At 41.4% G+C, this 25,899-nt stretch overlaps 1 protein-coding gene across 1 annotated transcript in view; it reads right to left on the bottom strand.

Annotated features, from left to right (window-relative positions):
- Positions 1-25,899, bottom strand: part of LOC139198590 (potassium voltage-gated channel subfamily KQT member 5-like) — a 105,473-nt gene that overhangs the window by 30,801 nt on the left and 48,773 nt on the right. Inside the window, exon 2 of the mRNA XM_070827483.1 lies at positions 1,627-1,717. Within this exon, the coding sequence (XP_070683584.1) occupies positions 1,627-1,717 (91 nt within the window). The remainder of the gene's footprint in view (positions 1-1,626; positions 1,718-25,899) is intronic.

The raw sequence follows: 25,899 nt of genomic DNA, 5'->3' as shown, positions 1-25,899 counted from the left end.
AGTTTGAGGGCAGACACTCAAAAAATGAGCCACTGATCTAGAAGTCTGGCTCTGCTGTTTATTATAGACGTACTGTTCGTAATCCTAATTTGCACAAACCACTCTGCTAAGGTTTTCTAGTTACATCCATTTTCTACCTCAATACATGCACTTCAGGCCTTCGCTGCTTGTCTGTTGAGAACACTGAGGTCATGTTGAGTGTAAAGCTGAAATTTATATATGGTAACTATTTCACAGGCTGCTTTAACCTTTTGGCCAAAACAAGAAATAAAAGAAAGAAAGAAATATAAAGCATTCATGTACCCCCACCGAAAGGCAAATACAGTTATGTCTCGTCAAGTTTGTTGAGTTTAGTTCATGTGTTTTCTGTTATGTCCTGTTTTATTGTGGCGTTCAACTTTTCCCTCTCGTTTCAGGCCCCTTGACTTCTGCTTTGTTTCTACCTGTGCCCCCCCCCCCCCCCCCTCCCTAGTGTATACATTGTCTGCATCTTCCCCTGTCCCGTGCCAGATCGTCTTGTTCCCCCGTGTCTTTAGTCAGCCTTCGGGAGAGTTTTTCAGTCTAGCCAGGTTAGTATTTATTTGTAAGTATTTTATTTTATTTTTTTCTGGTTCCTTTTTCCTGGTTGTATCTTATGCAACATTAAACTTCATTTTTTTCTGTTTGCCTTGTGTCGAGCTTTTGAGGCCATCCTCCTGTGAGTGCTTCTGGTTGTAACAAATACGCTTTTACAGAAAATATAAATGAAAAAAAAATCTTTTGCCAATTTTATTCACTATGACCTCTGTATTTCTAAAATTCTGACTACAGCCTTGGTAAACTTGAGACTGGAGGAAGGAACATTTCTGTTATTTTGTATGTGTGTTAGATAATTACAAACAGAATGTGGTGAAACATTCTGCCTAAATGTAACCATATGGCATCATATTGAATTGTATTGTATACAAATCAGATCAAAATGTAATGACGAGTGTTTGGATGTCATGTGGAGACTTAAGATGAAGTTTCAGATTAGGCATAAGGAAAAATTAATCACAGGAAGAAAATGTTTGTTTTTTTCTTGGAGTGTGAGGGAGAGTTTCTGAAGTGGCGCAACTGCATTCTTATCTGACAGCAGTATCATATCAGTAATGTAAAGCCTTTGTCTCTGACTGTATTCTCAACATTTCAACTCTTGTTCTGCAAAGGAAAAAAATTTAAATCTTCCTGCTCAGCCTGGCGCTGATACTGAATGTTCAACTTCATCCCTGACTTTTCAGCATTTCGACTTTGATCTGGAAAAAAAGTAAAAGAAAATCTTTCTCCTCTGATTTCTTTTCTCCCTTGTGCCGTGCCCTAATACTGCTCTGTAGCTGTGAGCATTGCAGTTGAAACATAAACTTGTCAACGCTCTAATAATGTAATAGAGACATTGTTTCTAAACTCCTTCAAATATAGATTTCTGTTGGGCGATTTCTTGGTACTGATTAATCAGTTCAGCCAGTTTTTTAGTCAGACTCTAGTTTGAGGTGGACAACAGAATAAAGTGAAAGGTAAGAAAGGGAGAATTGAGGGGAAAAAAGCATCGCTTACAAAGAAAATCCTTTTTTGGTGATAAAAAATGAATTTTGTCTGATAGTTACTTACCAGAATGAGAAGACAGTAGGAGGAGAAGTCCTGATGGGCCGGGATGGTTGAGAACACAGAGAGGACCAGGCAGCTGAAGACCAGGATGAACCTGAACAGAACAACAGAGCAGAAAGTCGTAAATACAACATACAAACAAAACTGGAATCTGAGTGACATCGGGGTCTAACACCACCACACTGACCAGCAGATGAAATATCCTATTCCAAAACAGCATCTCCACTGGTCACAAATGAGCTGTTGATCATAGACATGTGCAGTATAGTGGAACTGCCTGCTCTGTTTTCCTCTGTGACAAACTCTTGAACCCATTCAGGCACTGGAGGAGGACCAGAACACGAACAACCTGGCAGCACAATCATAGAACTTATTTCCTCTTTGCAGTGAACCATGGGCCCGACTATTATTCAATTTCCTGAGATATCAAGTTAATCATGCTTGTTTGTGTAACATGATTTGCAAGAAACAAGCAGTGAAACTGCGGCTATTGGAAAACAAGCAACATCCGACCATTTCCACACTCTGACTGTCGCTCCCTCCGCCAGGAAACACGAACCTTCCATCTTCATAACCATAACAAGTTTTTTTCCATCGCATAAATCTTCCAAAAACACATCATTGTCTGAAATACGAGTGTGGGGTTTAGAGTTACAGGGGCTCTTCATGCTAAATGGTGAGAGCACATCTGTGTTTTATCATCTCAGATCTCCTCTTAAGTCTGCCGGAGAAAGACTGGTTGACATGCTGTGTGTGTACTGTGTTGTCTGAGGAGAGACTTAAGTAAAGCAGACACGACTTTTTTTCAGTCATGTCCTGCTTCACACTGTTACACATTAATATTTCAGACGGGAGCCCTTTGACTCAGCTCTGACCTTTAGGCCTCTACATTTGTGAAAAACTTTCGCTTCAAAAGGGAAGACTTCCCTCTCTGGATTCACAGTAGAACGAGCAGGTAGTGCACAGTGAGTTTTTAGACCTTTGTCATTGGAAAAGATGCTGTGAGAGTGAATGAAAACAAAGGGCAATGAATTGTGAGGAGGTTGATGGAGGAGTGTTAATGACACTCTGTCTGAGGCCCTGATGTGTTTTGTCGCCCTTGTTATTTGTGCTCTACACCGATGACTGCCAGAGTACATTGTATTTTTATTTAACCTTTATTTATCCAGAAAATGTCCCAGTGAGATTAAAAACCTCCTTTACAAGGGAGTCCTGGCAACGTGTGATTCAAGGTTCATTACAAGGTTTGCTGATGACTCAGTGATTGTCAGTGTCCTGGATGACTAGGGGGTAGGCCATGGTCCAGCCTTGGACAAATTCATCAAAAGCTGTGAAGTCTCATACTTGCAGCCTAATGTCTCCAAGACCGAAGAAAGGCTTTTTGACTTTTGCCAAAACCTTCCTTTAATGGCACATACTTTAACCAGTGGCACAGCAGCGGAGACAGTGAGCCAGTGAGCCAGTGTAGGTACTTGGGCACCATCCTGGATGACAAAATGACTTTTGACACTGACTCCATCTGTAAAAAGGTTCATCACAGACTGTGTTTCTTGAGAAAGTTGAGTGGTTTTAATGTTGACATATCATTCTTGAAAATGTTGTATTCATCTTTTATTGAGTCAGTTTTAGCTTTTTCAATAATTTGTTGGTTTGGCAACCTCAGCATGGATAACAGAAATAGGCTGGGGAAGATTGTTAAACTCTGCCAAAAGACTTCTAGCTCTAACTCAAATGATCTTGGCCATGTTTACCAAGTTAGAGCCACTCAGAGGCCAAAGGCCTTAGGCACTGGTCAAAGGAAAGACCCTTTTCCTTGGGCCTTTTAGCTTTATATGCACATAGTGTATGTCTTCCACTTATTCGTTGGATGTGTATTGGTTGTGTTTGACTACTGTTGCAAACCAAATTGCACACTTTCAACAACAGTTTCAATAACAGTTGAAACATAATCAAAGACTATTCATCTATCTTGTTATATGACATATTGTTGAAAAATATTGATTATGGACACTATAGACACAAGATTTTAGATTGGTGGTTACTGGTGGGTAGGGTTATGGTTAGAGTTATGGTTAGAGTTAGAGTTAGGGTTAGAGTTAGAGCTAAGAACATCTTCATTGTTCAGGTGACTGAGTTCTATTTGCTTGTCAATCACTATGAACAGGAAATGCAGTTTGAGCAGCTCTGTCAGAAATGTCTATATGTTGGCATAAAATGCAAATGGTTTCATTGTATTTCTCTCTAAAATGCCTCTACCACTGACAATTCTGACTACAAAACACAGAGGTGAGTGTAAATGCATTAATGACTGTAGCAGAATATATGCCGGGTGACTATAGTATGACAAACTGGCAAAAATGAGAGAAATCTTAAGGATTCTAAATGTTTCATACACAACCAACCATCAACCATCAACAGCACTGTAAGCTATTACAACCAGTTACAGCTGCCAATTATTTTAAAACAGGATTTCTTACTCAGTGCAATGATACCGTGTCCTGTCTAACGACATGTCTTTGATGTCTAACTGTTCTATTTCTCAGCCACAGCATGCAGCGTGGTTATCTAACGTATCCCGGTATAATCCAGTTCTGCTTGCAAAATGTCATTATTGCCAATACGACATCAGCTCTACCCATAATGCAGTTTGTCCATCTCTGCAGCTGTATAGAAGTAGAGGCTGGGGACTCCTCACTATCAGCCCCTTGGTGCCAAATTGACCCCAGATTATCACAGAGTTGAAAGGAAGTCTTTCAGTCTTGAAAATCAGAGGCCGTCAGAATAACATCCAGTGTTTGAATGGCGTCTGTGTGAAAATGGTGGGTGTGCAGACTGGGTCACTGTCTCATAGACCACAGTACAGTGCAAGACTGTGCTGTGCTGACCCCAGTCGGGCCCTCTTTGACATCCAGAGAGCCAAAATGGAGGTCAAAATTTTCCACAGCCACCACGATGGTTATATCATTATTTCTCGACCCATACTTTCTCCTCCTGCTGTGTCACATGGCTCCGATTGCGGCTGGAGGTTCAGAGTGAAATAAAAGCATTAAGTATCAAAAGTTTGAGGTTTGCTCTGTTGACATTTCCAAAGATTTGAATAATGTGGTTTTGATTGGAGGAAAACATCTCTTGACAAGCATTGTGCTGCTGTCAGCTGAAAAGCAAGCTCCTTGTCACCGGCACACCTACGCCTCTCACACTTACAAGGTTGTCAGGCCGAAAATTACAGAGTGACAATCAACTCCCTTCATCCATTGCCTCATGTTTCCATTTTGAATATATTTACTTTAAAAAAAGGGAGTAGAGAAGTACTGACAAGGACCCTGACAGCGCCATTAAGCTCTCAACAAAGTTCACTAATCAATCCCACAAACTAGTGTTCTCAGCTGGCCTTGGTCCCGGTGTGTCATGACGCCCTATGCTCATAGGCGGCAGAATTAATCTGGAGTGTCTTGCTCTGCACTTGCAGCAGAGTGATCGCTCTTAACCTTCCAAACAGCAGCGGCAGAAAATTAAGCTGGCCTACATACACACAAAGGCGCCCATGCAATCTCAGCATAGAGACATCTGTCCTTCCACCCACTCACCCAGAACCTCTTTCAAATGCACCCTCCACCCCCCCTCCACTCACATATAAACAGAAAGAGACCCAGCACCACTGAACAAGTGGTAAGTGCTGCTCTGATTTGCATAATGTAATTGATTTGTTTAGAAGTTGCAAGACTAATTTCCACGCACTGCAGACAGACACAGATATACAGCACCTCTCTGATCGGCCCCCTCTGGTGCATCCTCTACCACAGAGTGAACCTCAGAACCTCAGAACCTCAATATGAAGTTACTGTTTGCATTCTGTCTTAGAAATTCAAAAACAACGACAAAAAGATGAAAAAAATACAAAAAGATGCAAAACAAATAGAAAGTGAAGCAGAACGACTGCAAATGAGTCAGACAGACACAAAGCAGCTGCAGACAATAAGACTGTGTCCTTTGTGGCTGTGTTGTGTCTCTTTCAGCTTGTGTGTCTGGCACCTATGGAGGAGCCTTGGGGGGTCTTTTGTTCTGTGTGCAGGGGCCCGCATCATGGATCTATAAATAGCAGCTATTTATTAATATTATTTAATTAATTCAAAGTCCATACACTTCTTACATTTGATAAACATTGTAATTATTGTCAATCTACAGTTTATTCTTGCCAAGAACTAAAAACACATTTTTACTGCCCAGAGAGTAACATGGTAGGACCCATTACTCAGAAAGTCATCAAAAGGACTGACCTGGTCATGTAATATTTGGGTCACAGCACACCAACAGGCCAGCGATGCTGTAATGACCACATGTGATTGGGCTTCTTATGACAGATAATGACAGAGGAAGCTCTCACTCACATCACATGTCCTCTGATGCTGTCCATGGTCCTGAAACCAAATTCTGCTCCTGCCTTTTGTTGTACCCGTGGGCTGTTGATTCATCATTACGACTTGCTTACACAGTACACCAACTGTGCAGTGCCACAGCTGTACAGTTCGGGTGGCTGTGCCTGAGAAGTAGAGAGAGTCATTCATCTATCGGAAGATTGGCGTTTCAGTCCTTGGATCCTCCGAGTCCGTATGCGGAAGTGGCCTTGGGTAGGACTCTGAACCCCAACTTTCTATAGCTTCAGTGTGTGAATGTGTGTGGAAGAATAGTCTCCTCCTGTGTGAATGGGTGAAAGTGAACGTAGCGTAAAAGTGCAGTGAGAGAAGTGCAGGCTATTTACCATTTACACCATCACGTATAGAATTTGAGTTGATGAAATGAAAATAGATATTTAACTCTGCCCTTGGAGCTAATAACTATGTTTTTCAATTACCCTGCTGTCTCAGTTCCAAACCACATACTGTCCTTCACAGTTAGTATACCTGAAATGATGCACTTTACCACATCGTACAAACACAGATTTAACACTTTACTTTTGGTTTTTGCAATGTTCCTCAGGCTGGTCCACCTATGGCCACACTTTTCTGTTTCTAACTCCCCGTTTCCATAAAGATCAATCTGTCAATTCTTTTTTCAAACTTATCAATACCACATTGATTTGCAGTTTGCCTTAGACTATGTCATTAGATACAGGTCAGGAGTTCATCACCATTCTCAAAAACCATATCTGGGAATGCAGACGTAATAAAAATATCCTTTCTTTTGAGCCTGGGGAACAGGGGAAGTGTGTGCCACGTTAATGTCAGCTCTGTTCTATTCTTAGTAACTTTATTGGGAGACTAGGATACAAAGTGAAACCTAAAACCTCGTTTAAAGACTTGTTTAAAGTCATAAAAGTAGTAGTGCCTGTCAGCCTTTCGGATGTCTATCTTGTTAATATGGACATGCTGACTTCTGCTGCTATTTACAGTGTTATTAGATAACTGAACAGCCCTTGGAGCTATAGGTTTTGTGATTTTTTGCGTTTTTAGCTTTAGGGTCACGTCTGAGGTCCTTCAGACTTATTTTGAAGTATTTTGAGGATAATGTGTTTTCCCTCTACATTTAAGAAGTTATGACTTGGTCCAAAGAGTAAAACGTCAGCTATAAAGACTTCATCACCAATGGTGTCAACATAATTACCTACAGTAGTCTGTCTGTCTCCTTTTATGGTGACTCTGACCCAGAGACATAGCTCATGAACTCTGATCTGCCCTGTGGGGTCATGCAGTTACATTCCTCTGCAGACTCAGCCATGTATTGCATGTCTATAAGCATTCTTTACATTCTCACTGACAAAGTGTTGGTCTATTCCAACAGAGTCAGGCTTTCTCAGTTTACCCAGCACATTTTAAAGGCTTACATGGGGAGGATTAGATTTAACAGACATATTAGATAGCTGTCACTTGTTTAAATACTGCAGTTACATTCCCTGTCCTCACACAGTCACACATATGTGCACACACCCTAAATCTGCAAGACGGGCTTGTGTGTGCGTGTGTTCTGTGCAAGCTATCAGCCGCTACATGGTATAAGCCACATTGCTGACAGCGAGCCGGGGAACTGAGTGTGAGTTTGAAGCTCAGAAGACGCTGCTACGAGACAGAAGACGACAGAGCAATTTCCATAATGCACCTGGGCTCTTTGAAAGGCTGAGGCAGGGATGCACTCTGTATTTTGTCAAGCAGTGCCGGAAGGTGGGGGCGCGGTGGGGGGCCTATTGTGTTCCTCCTTCTCTATTACGCTGATGTTATGCATCTCAGTCTGTGAGAGGCATTGAGAGAGAGAGAGAGAGAGCAGAATGAGCAGAATGTGCTTGGGAGATTAGACGAGTGCAAACGAACTTGCAAAGTTGGCTCAAAGAAGGACCGGGAGCGAGGATTTTCATGATGTCTGACTACAGATACAGTGAGGTGTTTAGGAGGTGTCCTGTGGGTTTGTTTGTTGGTGTGTGTGAGTGAGGCTTTTTTCTGTGCATGGTGTTCAAAAGACTGTTTCGATAGCGCAGGCAGCACAAAGTACTGAGGAAATAATGCACGCAGAGTCACGTCTGTTGATGCTCCGCGCATTAACACATCAGAGAGTATAGCACAAGGATTAGTCGTGGATACATTAAGAATAACAAACACATACACCATAACCAGAATATTACATCAAAGGTTGACAATATTTGGGAAAGATTGCCAAGACAAGCATGACAAGTATGTTGATGACTTGATTTCCGTGTTTTTAAATGTTTTTATGGTTTCATTTGCAGTACAGTGAAAGTGTGTGAAACGTATAACACTTTTACTTGTGCTCTCACTGAAAAGGTGATACTAGATAGATAGATATCTAGAGTATAGTTCAAATTACTGTAGGAATCCAGTTTAAAGTACAGTGAAAGGTTTTGTTTAATTTCCTGCAATTTTGACATTTTGTACCTCTTTTTAAAAAGCCTGAATCTTGCCCTAGAAGGTGTTGTATTGTATAACCAATTACTCCATCATCTTACCTCATTTCCTACTGAGCTCCAAAAAAGATAATTAGTGCAAAAAGCAGATGGACAGGGTGCGTCATCCTGTAATGCCTACCCCCTCACAGCAGCTCTGGGGATAGAGATAGAGCTACACAGCTGGACAGAGATATCACAGCTCAACTCCCACAAACACAAGAGGAGAACAAGAGGAACCTGTGTAAGGGCACGCACATAATCCTCTGTGCCGTGAATTGATGTTCTGTTACAGAAACTAAATGTGAAGGCGCTGTGAGGAGATAAAGCCATCAGAGACCACCCACAGTGCAATGCTATTTCACACTCCGTCCTTCATTTGGACAAGTCCAAGGAGCATAATGAAAATTCAGCAAGGACTGCCATGGGAGCATAATGAAACGTTAAGGGCCTTTAACATGCTTGGTAGAAAAGAAAGAGCAATACATCTGGATTGAAACACAAGTATGCAAACCCGTAAAGCGACCTCACTCCAGTTTAATGTGTCCTGTTCTCTTATGTTGAAGCAACAAAAGAGGCTGTGCAAGTTAAAACAGAGCCGTAAGACGACTTGTAATGAAAAGTAAAGGAGAACCTCAACAATTCTGACTTCATAAATGAGCCAGACCCTGTGACTGAGCAGCCTCCCACCACTTATGACGCTACGTTGTGTTGTTGGTGAAGTGTCTGTCCCTATATTTAGGGTGGGACTGCAACTTAGGGCTGCATGATTCAGTGTTTTCATATTAAAATCTGCAAAAAAAAAAAAAAAAAAAAAGTGCTGCAATTTAAATGACATGTTGTGAAGCAAATGAAGTTGTCAGCGCTCACAAACAAGTCCATTAAAACTTTTAATTTATTGTGTAATGCTGATGAAAGCCTAGGGCTGAAACGCATCCATTTTCCTGTGCTGCTGCGCATTATTAAAAGAATTAACAGACTTATTTGCGAGTACAACATTTGTTATTCTGTGATTTTTGGGCCGACACTGATTCCATTCTAAAGACGTTCAAGTTGAGCATGCCAGCTCTTGTGTCTGAGCTATTATAAGTTATGTAACAGCGTCTTAACAAATGGGGTGAAAAGGTTTCGTTAGCAAGTGTTGCAGTGTTAGCCAACTATAATGACTGTTGCAGACATATTTACTCTGTTGTATAATTGTATTGACAATGTAACTGTTTGATCACTACGTGTTTGTGCATTTGAACATCTGCTGATGCGTGGTTGTTTCCACCCACTTTATAAAAGCCACCTGTTTTTCCGCAGACAAAATTTCACATCTGGGTTTCAACTAGAGCAGATTTTAGAGTCACAGACCTCCTCCTACCACACAGATTCCCATCTGGTGAGTTGGCCACTCAAAGTGACAGTGAATATTTCATGTACAGTCATGTGCTGGCTGAAACAGAGATGCTGGGTGTCTTAATGAGCAGCATCTTGGAACAGGGGCACTTGACAGTGTTTGGCAACATGCTGAAACTGATGTAATTATCTTGTGAAAGCACTTGTGTAGAGAGCTAAAGTGTGTGTTGGGTATGAGGGAGTGTGTAAGTGGTATTATCACATTGTCTCGATCTGTATCAATATGTGCTTATTCATAAATGTGTTCTTCGTAACTTCCCGGCTTCAAATGAATCAAGAAACCTGATGCCATCGGAGACTGACCTAAAATGAAAAAACAACCCTTTTGGACAAGACTGGCATTACGATTCATCCTCACTACTTTAATTTAAACAGCTCCCATTATCTATGTTTTGGGAGAGGATATTGTCCAATGTAATCATTGTCAGGGATTGATCTATGTCATTTGCAAGGCTATTGATCCTATTCCACAGCTGAAAATGTCCCCAGTGACTTTCTCGTCCTGTCTCATCTGCTCGGCTGTGATGTGCTTAGTCCGGTGGTGTCCCACTTTTCAGTGACTCCTTCCATCGATCAACACTATTTGTCTACTTTCTCCAGCCAGTGACGGGTCAATACTTGGACCTTCAGGCTCCGCCCCGCTTCCTCCAATCTACCTTTAGGCAAACAAGTATTAATGGTGCCAGGTGAGAGGATAATGAGGCACCCAGACATAGACTCGCCGAGGTCGGGGAGTGGCAGAAACATACGGAGCTCTCATTGTCACACCGTAACGAGAGACAGACATGGAAGAAGAGTGAAGCGGTGTCCTGGACTAACCCCACAGAGTTTGGAAAACTAATACCTTTATGTCTCTCATAAAGGCATCACCTGTCCAGATGGTGTTCTGACCAGCATCCACTTGAACCACCACGCCCACGCTCCCCTGTGGCGTGCACAGCTACCTACTCAAAGGTCACATCCATAGATAAATAAACCTGCTACATCTTTGGAAGATGAATCAGCAGAGGGGGGAAAAGTTAGGGGCTTCAATTCAATCAGGACAGCTGCAGCGCAAAACAAAAATCACAAAGGTCAGCAGAGTTTAGGCCAAAAGAGTTTGAGCGGAACTGGTCAGGACCATTGTCAAGACAAATCTACCCTGTGCTTCAGACTTTAGAGATTTAAACTAAATCAAAATCCACTCCCGCTCAGAGGCGTAAACCACCGCACACACTGAGTACAGAGTGCTGTGCAGCAAATTCATTCAGTGTGATATCTGCTCAGGCAAACCCCTGTGACCTCAAAATAGCAAGGACCCCATTAATCAACAGTGCAGGAGTGGGCCGGTCGATGGGCTGACATCCAGCATCCATCTCCATGCAGTCTAAATTTGGGTGATAGCGAAGGATGAATCTGATGGCTGAGAACATTAAAATGGGCTGTGTTCTGTGCTAGAGTGAATTATTAATCAAATACAGATGTATGTTGTGACGACAGCTTTTCAATCAACAGGGAAACTTTATTTATCAATCTTCAGACTCATTATGTCAGTAAACTTCTACAATCACTCTTCAACTTGGCTGGATCTGACATGTCCACCATATTTTTCATCTTCTTTCCTGCTTTGGGAAGCGCTTAAATCGTGCAGGTTTAGAAATGATTGTGGGTTTTTTTCCCCCTCATGGATTAATAGTCTTACTATTACTCTTACTCAGAGCAATACAACTACATATACTGAGGGATCATTCTAACATTCATTCAAGGTTAATAATCAACATTTGACTCAAAAATTAAAAATCAAGCTACGCTTCTTGAATAGAAGTAAAGCTTCTCTGTTAACAGTAAAATTATCATGCAGTCAACCCTCATGTCTGTCCTCGACTACGGAGATATTCTGTATTGCCGTGCTGCCCACCAACTCTTCAGCAGCTTAACCCTGTGCATCGTAGAGCATTACGCCTTATCACAAGTGACAAATTCCATACCAATCTTTATTCCCTATACCACAGTTTATATATCTATATCACACAGTTTGATGAGCATCCTTATAGTCGAGAACAAATTGCCATCTCGTGTTATTCAGTTATTCTCTACTATTCTCATTTATTCTCTATTCTCTGCTGTTGAAGCTTCCTAAGTACCTCACATCTTCTCTTGTATTTAATTCCAATAACTACACAATCCAGTAACTATTTAAGCTTAGACATTCCGTAGATATCCCTCATTTACACACTCACTCATAAATATTAAATATGTTATATGTTTTAAAAAATAGTTTGAGATGTCAGATAAAAAGCTTTGGGGGCATTTGATGGTAAATGGTCTGTATTTGTAAAGCACCTTTCTACATCACATCCTCTTTCACCCTTTCACACAGGAGGAATCTAATGCGTCAGGGGTTCAGTGTCTTGCCCAAGGACACTTCGACATGCTAACTTAGAGGAACGGGCATCGAACCGCCAACCTTTCATTTGATGGATGACCCAATCTGCCTCTGAGCCACAGCTGCCCCAAAATCCATGATGAGATCCAGGGCTCCATCTGTCCATTTGGAAGTGTCTTCGAGCAAGAAAATGAACCCAAATTGATATCAGGCCCAGCGTCCATTAGTGGAGTGTGTGTGAATGAGTGAATGAGAGACAAAGTTTAAAGTGGTTTTGATAAAGCACTTTGTAAATGCAGTCCATTTAGTAATGACAACGTTCAGTGCCAGTAAAGAAAGTAGTGAGGCCTTCATGTAGCAAGGCAGCTAGAAGGATGTGGAGGACCAGTGTAGTCCATCATACTTTCATGCAGGTAACCTTACCTTTACCTTACCTTTACCTTAATTCTACTTCAGTTGGTGTGTACAAACATCAAATCATTCAATTAAAACTACACTGTTACTGAACAGTGTGTGTTTAGTGTGTGTATTAAAGGTTTCTGAGCATAAACAGAAGAGTAAGGAGAGAAAAAAACAGCTTGGAGGCCCAAATAATACACTGTGAATATTTATGAATATCTCAAGATCCACCACAAGGCTAAACACACCACTGTTTCCCAGAGGAGCGGGAGGCCTCTGGCGAGGCCACGAATGTATGAATAGCAGGAAAAAACAACAACAAGGTCAGTGGGCAGGGAGGGAAGCAGACAAAATGGTTATCAGAAAAGCTTGAGTTAAAGTAGGATCTGTGTAGTAAAACTAGATGATTAACAGACATGAAGGAGAGAGGGAGAGGAGGAAAGAGGGAAATGAAGAAAAGTTTGAGAAGAAAAATCTTCTTTTGTCCTAGAGGGCAAAACACGTCTGTCAGGACACAAAATGTGTCTCGTCTGATGATTCAATGTCTCATAACCAGCCAGTGAACGCGACATATATTTTAGCTGCTAAAACCTGTTCTGGAGAAATACTACCACTCCGTTCAGTTCTTTAGTGGTAGATAGGGAGTGCAATCATTGGAAATGTGATAATGCTGTGATGAATGACCTCTGACTGACATGACAAATGACCTGCAGGGAACACTAAAGGCGTGACAGAGACTCCATAACTCCGACACTGATAAGATCTCATAAAAAATATACAGAGGAGCACTTTATGATAGGCCTTAATGATTCTCAGAAGATCTGATGTAACAAGAAAAATGTGTCAGCATCTGTAATGGCAACCACAGAGATTCTTTAAAGGGTAATTATTATTTAATTATTATTATTTATTATTTAAAGGGCCTTATTTTAACTTGTTATAACGCTCCCTTTAAAACCACCAGACTCCATTGACATTTTAACATCTTTGTGTGGCTTTTGTGTTTTAAAGAGTTAGTTTGGACCTGAACTAACCCTCAAAGACACAAAACAACACAAACAAACTAACTGATTGAGGCAGAGCTGGACCAGCAGCTTCTGTGTTCTGTGGGGTAAAATGACTGTTTTGTCTTTTGGCTTTGAGGAGATCAATATGATGGCTGTGTGTGGTAAACAGAAATGATCTTACTCTTTCAAGGTGCAGTGTGAACAAACTGACTACCTGCTCCAAAAAATAAACCTTGCAATGTTTTGTCACTGACTCGTCTCATTCAAGGTTTAAGGTTCATGTGTGTCATTTTGCAACACAGAGCTGCACAATGAAGTTGTAGTCCCTAGATGCCACACACAGACGTTGAGCATACAGAAAAAATTAAATAGCAGAAGCAGAAGCAATGAGAATAAATGAATAAATCACCATCAAACCATCCAAAGTGTGCTCTCAGTGGCAAGGTAGTAAGATGAGAACAGATCCTCCCAGGGTTGAGACTGAACAATACTAGAAGAGCCTATGGGAGAAAGGGGCATTACATAACACCAGTGGCTAGTGGATCTGGGAGAAGACCACAGCAATCAGAGGAAATCAGAGGAAGAGCCAGTAACCATCTCAATGGCTGGTTACTCAAAGCCAAAAGTATCATCAAAAGCAGCATATACCAAGATGATGCACTATCCCCGCTGCTATTTTTCATAGGCCTGAACCCCCTCAGCCACACCTCAAAGAGTGGCTATTATTATTAGTTTATCAGAACTGAGGGGGGTTGGATTACCTGAAGGCAGCATTGCAGATGTTCAGCACATCTACAAATACCTTGGGATCCCACAGGCCAATGGGAACCATGAGGAGGTCGCAAGGAATTCAGCCACAGCCGAATACTTACACAGAGTAAGGTAGGTATGGGAGGAACAAGGTGTGACCTATAAACACGTATGCCCTGCCAGTCATTAGTTTCCCCACCGGTATAATAAGGATGGAGGGACAAGCCCTCGGCATGGCATGTATACACAGTATGTACCACCGACAGATCGAAGAGGTGGCTGATGTCAAGAAATCCTACCAGTGGCTGGAAAAGGCTGGGTTAAAAGACACTACAGAAGCACTAATCATGGCAACACATGAACAGACACTTAGACACTTAGATCACCAGACAGGACCTCGCCAGACAAGATCCCAGGTGCAGGCTTTACAAAGATGCTTCTGAAACAGTCCAACATATAATAGCTGGGTGTAAGATGAAGGCAGGAACAGCGTACATGGGACGCCATAACCAAGTGGCTGGCATAGTGTACAGGAACATCTACACTGAATATGGGCAGGAAGTCCCATGGTCAAAATGGAAGACACCTCCCAAAGTGGTCGAGAACGACTGAGCAAAGATCTTGTGGAGCTTCCATATCCAGACTGACGAACTGCTGATGGCCAACCAACCAGACATTGTGCTCATTGACAAACAACAGAGGAGGGCAGTGGTGGCAGATGTAGCAGTTCCGAGCGACAGCAACATCAGGAAGAAGCACAAAATATACCAAGGGCTGAAAGAGGAGCTAGAAAAGATGCGAGGAATAAAGGTAACAGCAGCGCAGGGTGAAACAAAGCAGATCAACACGTCAGCACATTTTCCATTTTTTCCCTAAACCATTCAAATAATCTGGATTCAGGTTTTTTCTCTCCACTTGAGGGAGAACAAACTCTTGCTGCAACATCACCTCACCTCACCTCATAATCTCATCTCAGATTATCGTGACAGCATCACACCTAAACATAGTCTCACAGACACAGCTAACCGGTATATATGATCGCTGCTCCATTTGGTGTGAAACATGGGAAAACACTGACACTGGCCAGGCCTGTCTTCACACATCAGCAAACACGTAGACTGTTTAATGGAAACAGGAAGATGAACCAGAGGTCTGCTTTATTCAGACTGAAAGTATTTAAAGTCTTACTGGTTGGTGGAGCAACCGTGTCAAAAAAAACAAAATAAAACAGTTGCTCTGAAAATTCTAGTTCTTGTAAATAAAGATACGAGAATATGTCAAAGTACTTTCTTGGAAATAAATTTCCAAAGTAGTCTTGGAGCACTCCAAGAGATAAAACAGCAACAACCACAGATTCACATTCCCAACTCAATGCAAGACAAAAGTCAAGAGTATGCTGACTGGAGAAGGAATGTAATTAAATTGCTGCCTTTCTGAAGTGTCGATGTGCTTTGATACCAAAAATTGGACAGTAGCCGCTAAAGATGCACTTGATGTGCATCGTTGCGGGTACTGCTGGCATGTTGACTTACATAAAACTCATACTGACAATACTAACATGCTGATGTCAAGTTTTCCTCTAAGGACCAATCACATAATCAAAAGGTTAAGACTAAAATAAACATTGTCAACAGATTTTTTCTTTACCATTTTACACATTTAGTGAGAAAATGTGATTCTGTCAATGCTGTCAGTCACAGGACAGCATGCATGTGTGTGCATGCATGCGTGTATGTGATCAGTTTGTAGTGATTACATTAAAAAACGCGTGAGATCTTAAGATCAAGAAAGGAATGTTTGGTGTTGTAAATGCATGGCACAGGAGCGAACACACAGCACTGGGAAGTGTCTGCATCGTGTTACAGCAGACCTGCTAATAGATTATAAAAGTGTCACTATGTTGACAGTTCTATACACAAACATGTGCAGGCTGTGCAAATGAAGGAAATCAGATCTGTCAAAATTTCAGATGAAGATGGTGTAAACACACAAGAAACCATCAGTACAGGAAACCACTTTTAAGTGCTGCAGCAGCAAAACACAAAGCCTCCACTGCAGCTGACACAAGACAAAATGACAGTGCTTCAACTTTCACCTCACATCTGTCTTTTTGTCAACAACAACGCCCTCAGCTATCTTTTGTTCCCTTGAATGACAATAACACGACTTCTTCCCCCAACACACACACACACACACACACACACACACACACACACACACAGAGAGAGTCATCCAAACACATATAACACACTGACATGGACTGATCATTAAGCAGGAGGATGGAAAGTACAAATCAGCACATTTCCACTCACGTCACTGTGATCACTTTCTCTCTTTATATCTAGCTCCATGCACAGATGATAAAACACAATTACTGAACAAGCCTCACAATGAGGGACTTGAGGGTGCCTCTTATATTCTGCACTGTAGTTCTTTAATCATTTCATAACATCGTTTGTTATGAACTGTATGCATAGGCCCTTTCAACATGATTCCCTGCAGGAGAACAAGGACATTTACACAATGAATTTCTAAAGCATATTCCGCACCAATCTATAACATCAGGCTGGAGATTTACATTATTAAGTCACAATATGAAGAGATGAGGCCCAGCAGCCGGCTCATCCCTTTGCTCTCGGTTCATGAAGATGAATGTGGTTGCATAAAAGTAATTACAACAAACAGGGTCTGACAAAGATGAATAGGCATACAAAACACAAAGAGGGAGGCTTCGCTGAAGTGATGACAGAGTATTGTCAGTGGCTGATGCATACCTTCCCGCCATCAGCAACCATCAGCCTTATAACCACGCAAAGGTGGAGGGCAGCCTTTGTTAAAAGAGGAATACACCTATTGCCTCCGCTAATTCTTCTACAACAACATTCAACACCATTCTCACTTAGTGAGACCACGAGAACTGATTGATGGCAGTCTAACTCCTCCCTGACACTGCTCTATTGATCTCTTTGGTTCGACTTGACAGCAGACTTTAATGGCCAAGAAAACACATGCACCTGATTGCATGCCACCACTCATGGGAAAACCATTTTCTGCGGAGTCCTGTGGAAAAGCAGTACACTTCCTGTTCAGTCGCAGAGTGGTGAACAGCACATTCTTTGGCGGGCCCTCAGTGTCTCTGTTAAAGGGATTTGTTATGCCGTTTTTACAGAGTGGGTACGCTTCAGACTAATGCGTGCGACTGAGAGAGCTGCTCGGTTTTTGTGGAAACAATAATTGAGGTACCAGATAATCACGCTCACTGTTTTCTGGAAAAACTGTTGACTTTTCGGTTCAAGGTAATTTGAACTTCAAGCCACCGTGGTGTAACACAGAAATCAGAAATCTAAAACAGAAAGCTAGAAGCACGTAAAGAGGTTGTCCTGACAGAAAAATGTTCTGGTGGAAGGTTACACAGTGTGACATTTTATGGTGTAAGATTGGTTTTTAATAACCGGGCGCATTCTTCAAATGAGGGGCATTCACGGGGTCAGGAAGATAAAATACATAAATACAGGAGTCTGTTGGCTGTTTTTGTTACAGTAACGATAACAACCTACAGTAAATTACAACCAACCCCGAGCCGTGGCCATGATGAGAGACAGCCCGAGAAAGCCAAATGGAAAGATGATATAAATCTGAGATGCTAAATCTATTCACTTTATTATGCACAAGTAGGAAATTATGAGAAGTTTTTTGGTTTAAGGGTGTGGGGAGGATGAGGTTGGAGATGGAGGTATTTTCCATCCATTAGTGGCGTAGCATGAGATACGCACATAATTCACTTTCCACATCTTCACCCAATTAACTAATCGCATCATAATCGAGCGAGCTCTGGCTGGATGTTTCACATCAGTGAGAAGTTATCGAGCCCCGAGAGTGCATACACACACACACACACACACACACAACACTCACACAGTCATTCAACAGGAAGCTGCATATTGTACTCTAAGTGATATGAATGAAGACAGCTGATGTAACAAAATAAATTGTTTCCAAATACATTCTGGCAGCTGTCTTTAGCTTCTCAAGTATTTTTAAAAGCCAAGAATATGAATGAACAATGAATAATGTGTGATGCGAAAGCTACTGGCTTTGGCAGGTGCTGTGCTTGTAACAATACGTCCATGAAATTCTGAAAATCAAACTAGAGAGCACACTGTAAAAGACAGATGCAGGTATAGAAACAGGTATGTTTAGAGTCAGGTAAATACCATTCACACAGGCTGTTTTCAAGCAATGACATTAGGCCTGGAGACAAAGAGGTTTAAGTTAAAGAAGTAATGCAGCAATTGAGACTGTGAGACTGTGTTTCAGAGACTTCACTCCTCATACAGGTGTGTTCTAATCTAATGTTATAGATCAGTTTGAAAAGGTCACCAAGACCTTCAGAAAACACTCCGCTGGCTTTAGTGGATCTTCAATGATTCCGCAGAGATTTACTGTTATTGAGCATCAGTCTTCTCCCATCAATTGAAGTCCTATCAGAACAGAAAAATGGTCACAAAAATGATGACAAAGAGCGCAGTAGATGAGACTGACGCAAGTCCTCTTACAGAAACAACAACTCTTGAATTATTCATTATTGAATTAATCATATCTGAAGGTGCAGTTTTAAGACTCAATGTCCTCGGGTTCAAATCCAGCCAGGGAGCTTTCTCCGCCTCATTTCCTGTCATCCCTCTACTGTCACTATCTAATAAAAAGATAAAAGATTAAGATAAAAGATAAAAATCCCCCCAAAAACTGTGACCATATCTGTGTGGACGATACATGACGCTGACAGTATGGATACTGATTGATGTGGACATTTGGAAACGGTTGATATGAACACAATCACAGACAATGTAACAAAAAGAACATTACATTTCGTTTTGGTCTGATTTTCAGGCTACTTTAATAACTCCTTGTGCCCGTCAAAGCATCTGCATTTGCAGGTTCCTCCGCTTATGGATTTGATTTTCCTTTAATCTGTTACATGTCTGTAGCATAGAATTGGAGCAACAAGTCCTCCCTGATTTCTGATCTGATGGACAGCAGGACGACATTTTGTGAGCTACAAATAACTAAGAGGTAATACTATGGTTACGGTTTGGTTAAGTTTAGGCACAAAAACAACTTGGTTTGCTAAAGCTAACCCTATGACCAGGATGGTCAGGTGGGTAACAAGGAATGAGCTCCCATGTTAAAGCCCTGATGTCTGTTGAGCCATCTGACAACATCAACCCACTCCCTTTGAGTCTGATTAGTTTGGGCTCTTACTAAAGTGCTTGGTCTCGCAAAACCATGGAAGCAAAATGTCCAAAATGAGTGTTTTTTAGATCAAATGAATCACGGTCAAAGTAAAAAGTACACAAGAGGATGCAGAGTCAGATGACAGGATTATTGGAGAAGCTATTTGTGAAATGGCAGGCCAGCAGAGCCATGTCAAACAACAAGGGAGAGGACGGCAACAATGGCAGAACAAAAAGTCCTGCTATGACCAAAGCTGCTCAGCTGAATGCTTGATAATGCTACATTTAAAAATGACATTCAGTGATACAGAATGGCGTACAGTTCTTTCTTTTGTCCTGCTGACAATGACATTCTCAATCCCATCTCCTGTATCATTGACCTTGAATTAAGAATCAGACATCCATTCAGCCAATCTCACCGCTTTCAATTTCAAAGCCACACAGCCCTCAAAGCAGACATTTGACAACAATGTTCACTCACAGACATATTTACAGAAGAACAATATGGATAATAAGCCTTTTTCCCCATGTCTGGACACCCAGTTATGCAAACAGGTGCCACAAAAGCTTCATACAAGATTTCTTGTTTCTTGTCTTCAGTTTCACTTTCAGACATAGAAAATACACATCTTTCGGTGAATAAATCAATTAGCAATGACTGCATTTAGCAAACACTAAAGCAATAAAGCTGTGTGTTCGTGCAAAGCGAACATCAATAATAATGGAGTGAATAGAGTTAATGGATTTGCTCACAGTGCTTGGACAGATGTGAAAGGTCTCTGGTCAAAAGAGCCTGGCTCTCTTCCACAACGCCTAATGCAACGATTAGAAAAGTAACTGCATGTCTGTTTGTATTTTGACGCAGACTCATACAGACACAAACTCCTGTTTCTTACTCCTCCTTTCTCCTCGTGTCTCTTTTGCTTTCATGCTGCAGTTTAAAATGCTGAATAACCCCAGCAAAGATTTCAATTCGTCTGAAGACTAATTATTATGCTTAATTACTCCCACTGATTAGCTGTTGTCCCCTGTCAGGCCTCTGGGGCTGCATATATGAGTGTGTGCTGTAGGTCTGTGGGTGAATGTGGGTGCAACCATTAGCAAACATTCTGCAACATCAGACTGTACGTAAAGATTTATTCAGATTCATGTGTTTCTGTCATTGGCGTTTTCACATTCATGCAGCACGTGCTATGTTATTTCAGATGCTGGATATGGATTCATGTCACGTGACAAACATTGCCTCCATCTGATTTTTACAGCAATATCTCTGTGACCTTTTCCTGCAGCAGGCGTTAGAGCACCTGTATCCATCCAGAAGCTACTTGGCTAGTTCAGCTACCTCACACTACAGTACGAGTGTAAGAGAGGTTACATCTGGAAGTCATTGCCTCACAATCTCATTATCAAATTACCAGGCTGAAAACACACTGCTGCTGTCAACTGGGTAGTCAGAAGATGTCAGAAGTACTCTCAACTACTGTATCAGACAGATACATTTGGGCACTGTGACAAAATCCATGGTGTGAGACCATCCGTGTTACTCAGAGCAAAATGATGTTATGAAATCTCACTAATAACCGCTAACATGAGGGTTTGTTTCTAATGTGTCTAATTGTGTGATTGTGTGTACTGACAGTGTTTTTACCAACAGGGCAGATTCAATATTTCAAAAATAAACCAGAATTCTCTCTCAGCACTTCATGGGTAAAGATCACAGTGAGCTCTGCATGTTTGTTGGTCACTGCAGTACTAGAATATTCAAGTTTTATTACCATGTATGATGTATGATTTCCTCTACATAAGCACACTTAAATAGACTCAAATTGGATTTTTGCTCTACTTTCATGTGAGCAATCGTTGTCTGAGAGCTGACAGCAGATGACTCTGCAAGCGTGGCAGAAAAAAATGCTCAGTTCTCATCGACTGTGCTTGATCAGGAGGATAGCATCCTGCTAACCTCTTCCGATCTCTTTTTGCTTGCAGCTATCTTAGAAATTGCTGGCTGTCAAACCCAGCCTACCCCTCCTGTGGCTTGACAATGGCTGAAGCCTGCACTTGGTGCTGTCAAGTCTTTGTTTGCCAAAGTAGTGATGTCACCATTACAAATTGACAGACAACATGCTTAAGTGTATGGCAGGCAGACTGCAGAAAGGCACCACGGCTCGTGGTAATTCACTGTCAAGGCAGTTTGGGGTGATCTGTGAGTGACCTCTCCTCTCTTGTTGAGATTGATGACAACCTTCTAAGAACCAGTGTGCTTTTCACTGAGCAGGAGAACCACAGCATTACATCACTTTATACATCTGTATACATCTCCATTTTCAAAGCAACACTAGTGCCAACTTCAAGCACAAGAACAGCAATGACCCTTTAAAAGTGTTACACTGGCATCCAAAAACGACTGATCGAACACGTTTGTGGTGTTTGTCGCAATTGCAATGAACAGCGAATTATCTATTATCTATCTAAGAAGTTCTTGGTTCTAAACCTGCCATGTGTTGGTGCCACTATGGAACCACCAACATGAACGCTGGTAAATATTTGGGCCTGATGATGGCACTTGGATGAAAATCAGAGGAACACCAAAGATACTCTCAAATACTCCTTGGTATTGTTCTAAATTTCATTATTCCATCAAAGTTCTTTCAAGCTTTCAACCCAATGGTGGCACTAAAGGTAAAGTCAGAGGATCACCAAAGTCATTAGAATTGTAATAAGGCCTGTGCAATATGACCAAAATCTCATATCCTGATTTAGGTCATTTCATATCCATTTAACGACACAATTCATGAAGTAGCACTTTTTTTTTAGTTTAGTTTTAGTTGATTTAAAATGACCACATGGAAACCAGACCTCCAAACCCCACTCATCGTCACAGGATATATATTGCTCAGCTCTACTGGTGACCATGAAAGTTCATTATCTAACTATTATTTGTTGATCTTTGTCACTCAGAAACAAAGAGGTTGTTTCTCTTTTATTATACCACTTGGAAGCTGGAAAAAAAAGAGGAACTGACAGAGTGAAATAATGAAACTTGCCATCTGTTGCTGCAATTATGAGAGAAATGAACATTTTATTCCCTCATGTGAATTAATTCATTGTGTGTGTAGCAGTGGAATCGTTTATGACCGTACTGAATGCAGCTCCAACAATGACGATCAGTACTGTAGATATTTCAGAAAAAATAACGTTTGCACTGCATGAAAAAAAACGAACCTTCAGCAAAACAGACATACGCAGCACACAAACTAACAAACAAATACATCAAAATGTAATGTACACAACTGCATATTGTCTGTGCACCTGCATGAAGAAGAAGTTCATTTACTGGAGGATAATGATGTGTATGTTGTCTGGACTAGTGTTGAGACCACTCTGTTATGCAATCCCATCTGCTCTACGGGCAGACAGGTCAGACACACAAGTAGCTGAAAGTCTGCCTGAGAACTCAAAGCCATTAGACACACAGATCTCTGCATGAATTCAACTTGAGGCATCAAAATGGACCCGAAACAAACAACAGAGACAAGAGGGTGAAGTCCTGCATCTGAATCCCTCAACAAAACACGAACTGTGGAAATGAATCGCTGTGAAAATGTGCCTCTAGTCAAGAGAGTGCAGAAAGACATCTGGTCCTGATTACACTACTCGCTGACAGCAGGATGTCTCCTCTACTCTTTTTGTCTCTGCTTCAGCAGCCTTCCTCTATCTGCTGTTCCAGTACAAGCTCCGCTTTTCTTAGCATCACTCTGTCTCCATCTTTTTCATCTTTTCTCTCTCACTTTCTGTCTCAGTTTTCTCCGGCTCATGTCCAGGAGTTTTGCTAATCCCTTGGCGCTGTCTGCAGCTCTGCAGCACTAGCAGCAGTAGTCTTAGCACAGACGTAATGAGAGAGGGGGTCTTAGCTCTGAGGCTGAATGAGGGTGTTCTGCTGCTGGGGGATGATGACCGCCCTGTCACCTGGAGTCAGCTGCCTGGAATCCAATCATAGCTGTCTGTACACCCATGGGTACGCTGCACACAGGGATCACTTATGACTTTTCATGGTGCCAATTTTCAAAAATGCACACAAATATAGGTTAAAAAAAACAGGCCTCGGATAGTAGCCCACAGCATAACTCCAACCCATGAACCCATAGCAACATTGTTTACATCCCCCAAAGCATTATGGGAACTGTAACCATCCCATTGATAATGGAGGGTGCAAGGTTACAATTATTTGGATTTTATTCTGAGGGTCCACATTATGAGACCCTGTTTAGGAATGTCTTACATTAACCCCACCGAAAAACAACTATAAAAGAAGACTTGTGAGAAAACATATACAATCGTTATCAAAGATGCGAGGGACTTTTGTTCTAACTCTACGAAGCTAAGAAGGCTAGAGATTAAAAAATGTTTAGAAACCTCATCATACTGTAAATGCACGCACAGGCACACTGACCAGGGTGGCTGGGGGTAAAAGATTGTGCCCTTTGAAAACAAAAATTTTTAATAATTCAGGAGCAGCTGAGATGCTGACTAACATTAAACTGTTTTATTCTTCAAAGTGACACAAAAGTTTCTTTTAAAAAGTGCCTCATAGCCATAGAAAGAGAGAAAAGGGTATTTTCGGGATGGTAAGGATAAACATCCGTCGTGTATGATGGGTGTAGAAACAGCAGAACTGCCCACGTTTATTCCTGCTTAAGAGTCTAGAAATAAAGAATTGGCATAACAGATTAAGCAGATTGGTCAAAGTGCTTTCTGCTGTAAGAGAATTGTTGCTGTCATTCATCTGGAAAACTCCACTCTGTGTGCTGCACCTTAGGTAAAAAGAAAAATAGATTTAAATGTTTCAGTGAAATAAACAAAAGACAGAACTTAAACACTAGAACCAGCAGTTGTGTCAAGAAGAAGCAGTTCGGGGTCTCCGGATCTATTAGATTTATCGCATTACGTCACATATATTTCCCAACCTTGTATCATTAATCTGAAATATTGTCTTTCAACACAGACCACCACTTCCTAATTTTTCATTTCAGCTTCGCCCTCTCATGTTTGTATGGATAAGACGAGGCATGATGTAAAGTGGATGTTGGGGTGTGGGGGTCCTGTCCCTCCAGTGGTGCTCCACATGGTCGCTCCAGACAGCATGAACTCACCAGAACAGCATGGTAAACTCATGAGACGCAGGCTATAGCGGCTTTGGAAAACCTATCCCCTGACATTTTCCATTCATAAAATTCCTGGAATTGAGATGAAGGAGGGAAAATAAATCAGGCTGCTGCCTTGTGTCTGTGTTTTTTCAAATCTATTTTTTTTCATGTTGCTGTGATTGGCAGAATGAGGGTTTAGCCATATGTTTCTTCCTGCTACCATTCTCCACAGCCTCCTTTTGTTTTTCCTATTGACATTAAATAGACATAAAGAAGGGATTTGCTGAGTGTGCCTTCCAAGTGAAGTGGTTAGAAATGAGAGGCTTTTACGACATGGAAAGGTCTTCATTACTCTGCATATTACCAAGAGCCATCTATTGATGGAAATTTCCGCATCCCCTCACTTTTCCAAAAAAAAAGAAGAAAAACATTACCATAATTTCAAAAATGCCTCTTTAATCTCTCCCCCAAATACCCTTGGTTTACTTTTAGTTCATTCTCTATGATGTATGATGTACAGTATCTGTACCACATTGCGGCTTGTTTGGTTTTCATATTTATTGAACAAAATTGGTGAGCTGGATTGAATAAGGCAATTCAATTCCCCTTTCTAATCTGCAATTCTTTGAGGTGGTTTTTCATTCAGTAATTAAGGGCCCTCCCACCCACATACCACCCCTGCTGGGCCAATAGCTGTGCACTGTAAAGATAAAAGGATCAACTTTGAAGTAAATGTACAAAAGAAATCTGTCATTTCATCAAGCAAACAGAAGCAATCCTTCCTTCTGATCCCTTGTAAACCAGATCAATCAGACTAATACTGAAAAGCTGATGAAGTTCCCTGTCAGCGCAGACATCATACTGAGCCCACAGCAGATGACCTGGGTTAAAAACAGAATGTGAAGACTTGTGTAATGTCACTGCATGCAAAAGAATCCAACCATTTGGATCCCATAGCGTGTTCGCGTTCATTGTGTTCCTTTTCACGGCTTAAGAACTGAGGCGAGCCAATCCTTAAATATAGCCAGTTGTTACCTCTGGATAAAGCTAATGAATCACTTTGGTTATTAGTTCATTCATCACTTCA

The sequence above is a fragment of the Pempheris klunzingeri genome, chromosome 3 (assembly GCF_042242105.1).
Source record: "Pempheris klunzingeri isolate RE-2024b chromosome 3, fPemKlu1.hap1, whole genome shotgun sequence".
Taxonomy (NCBI): Eukaryota; Metazoa; Chordata; class Actinopteri; order Acropomatiformes; family Pempheridae; genus Pempheris; species Pempheris klunzingeri.
Note: the sequence above shows the minus strand (reverse complement) of the source record. Positions and strands in the feature narration are given on the sequence as shown.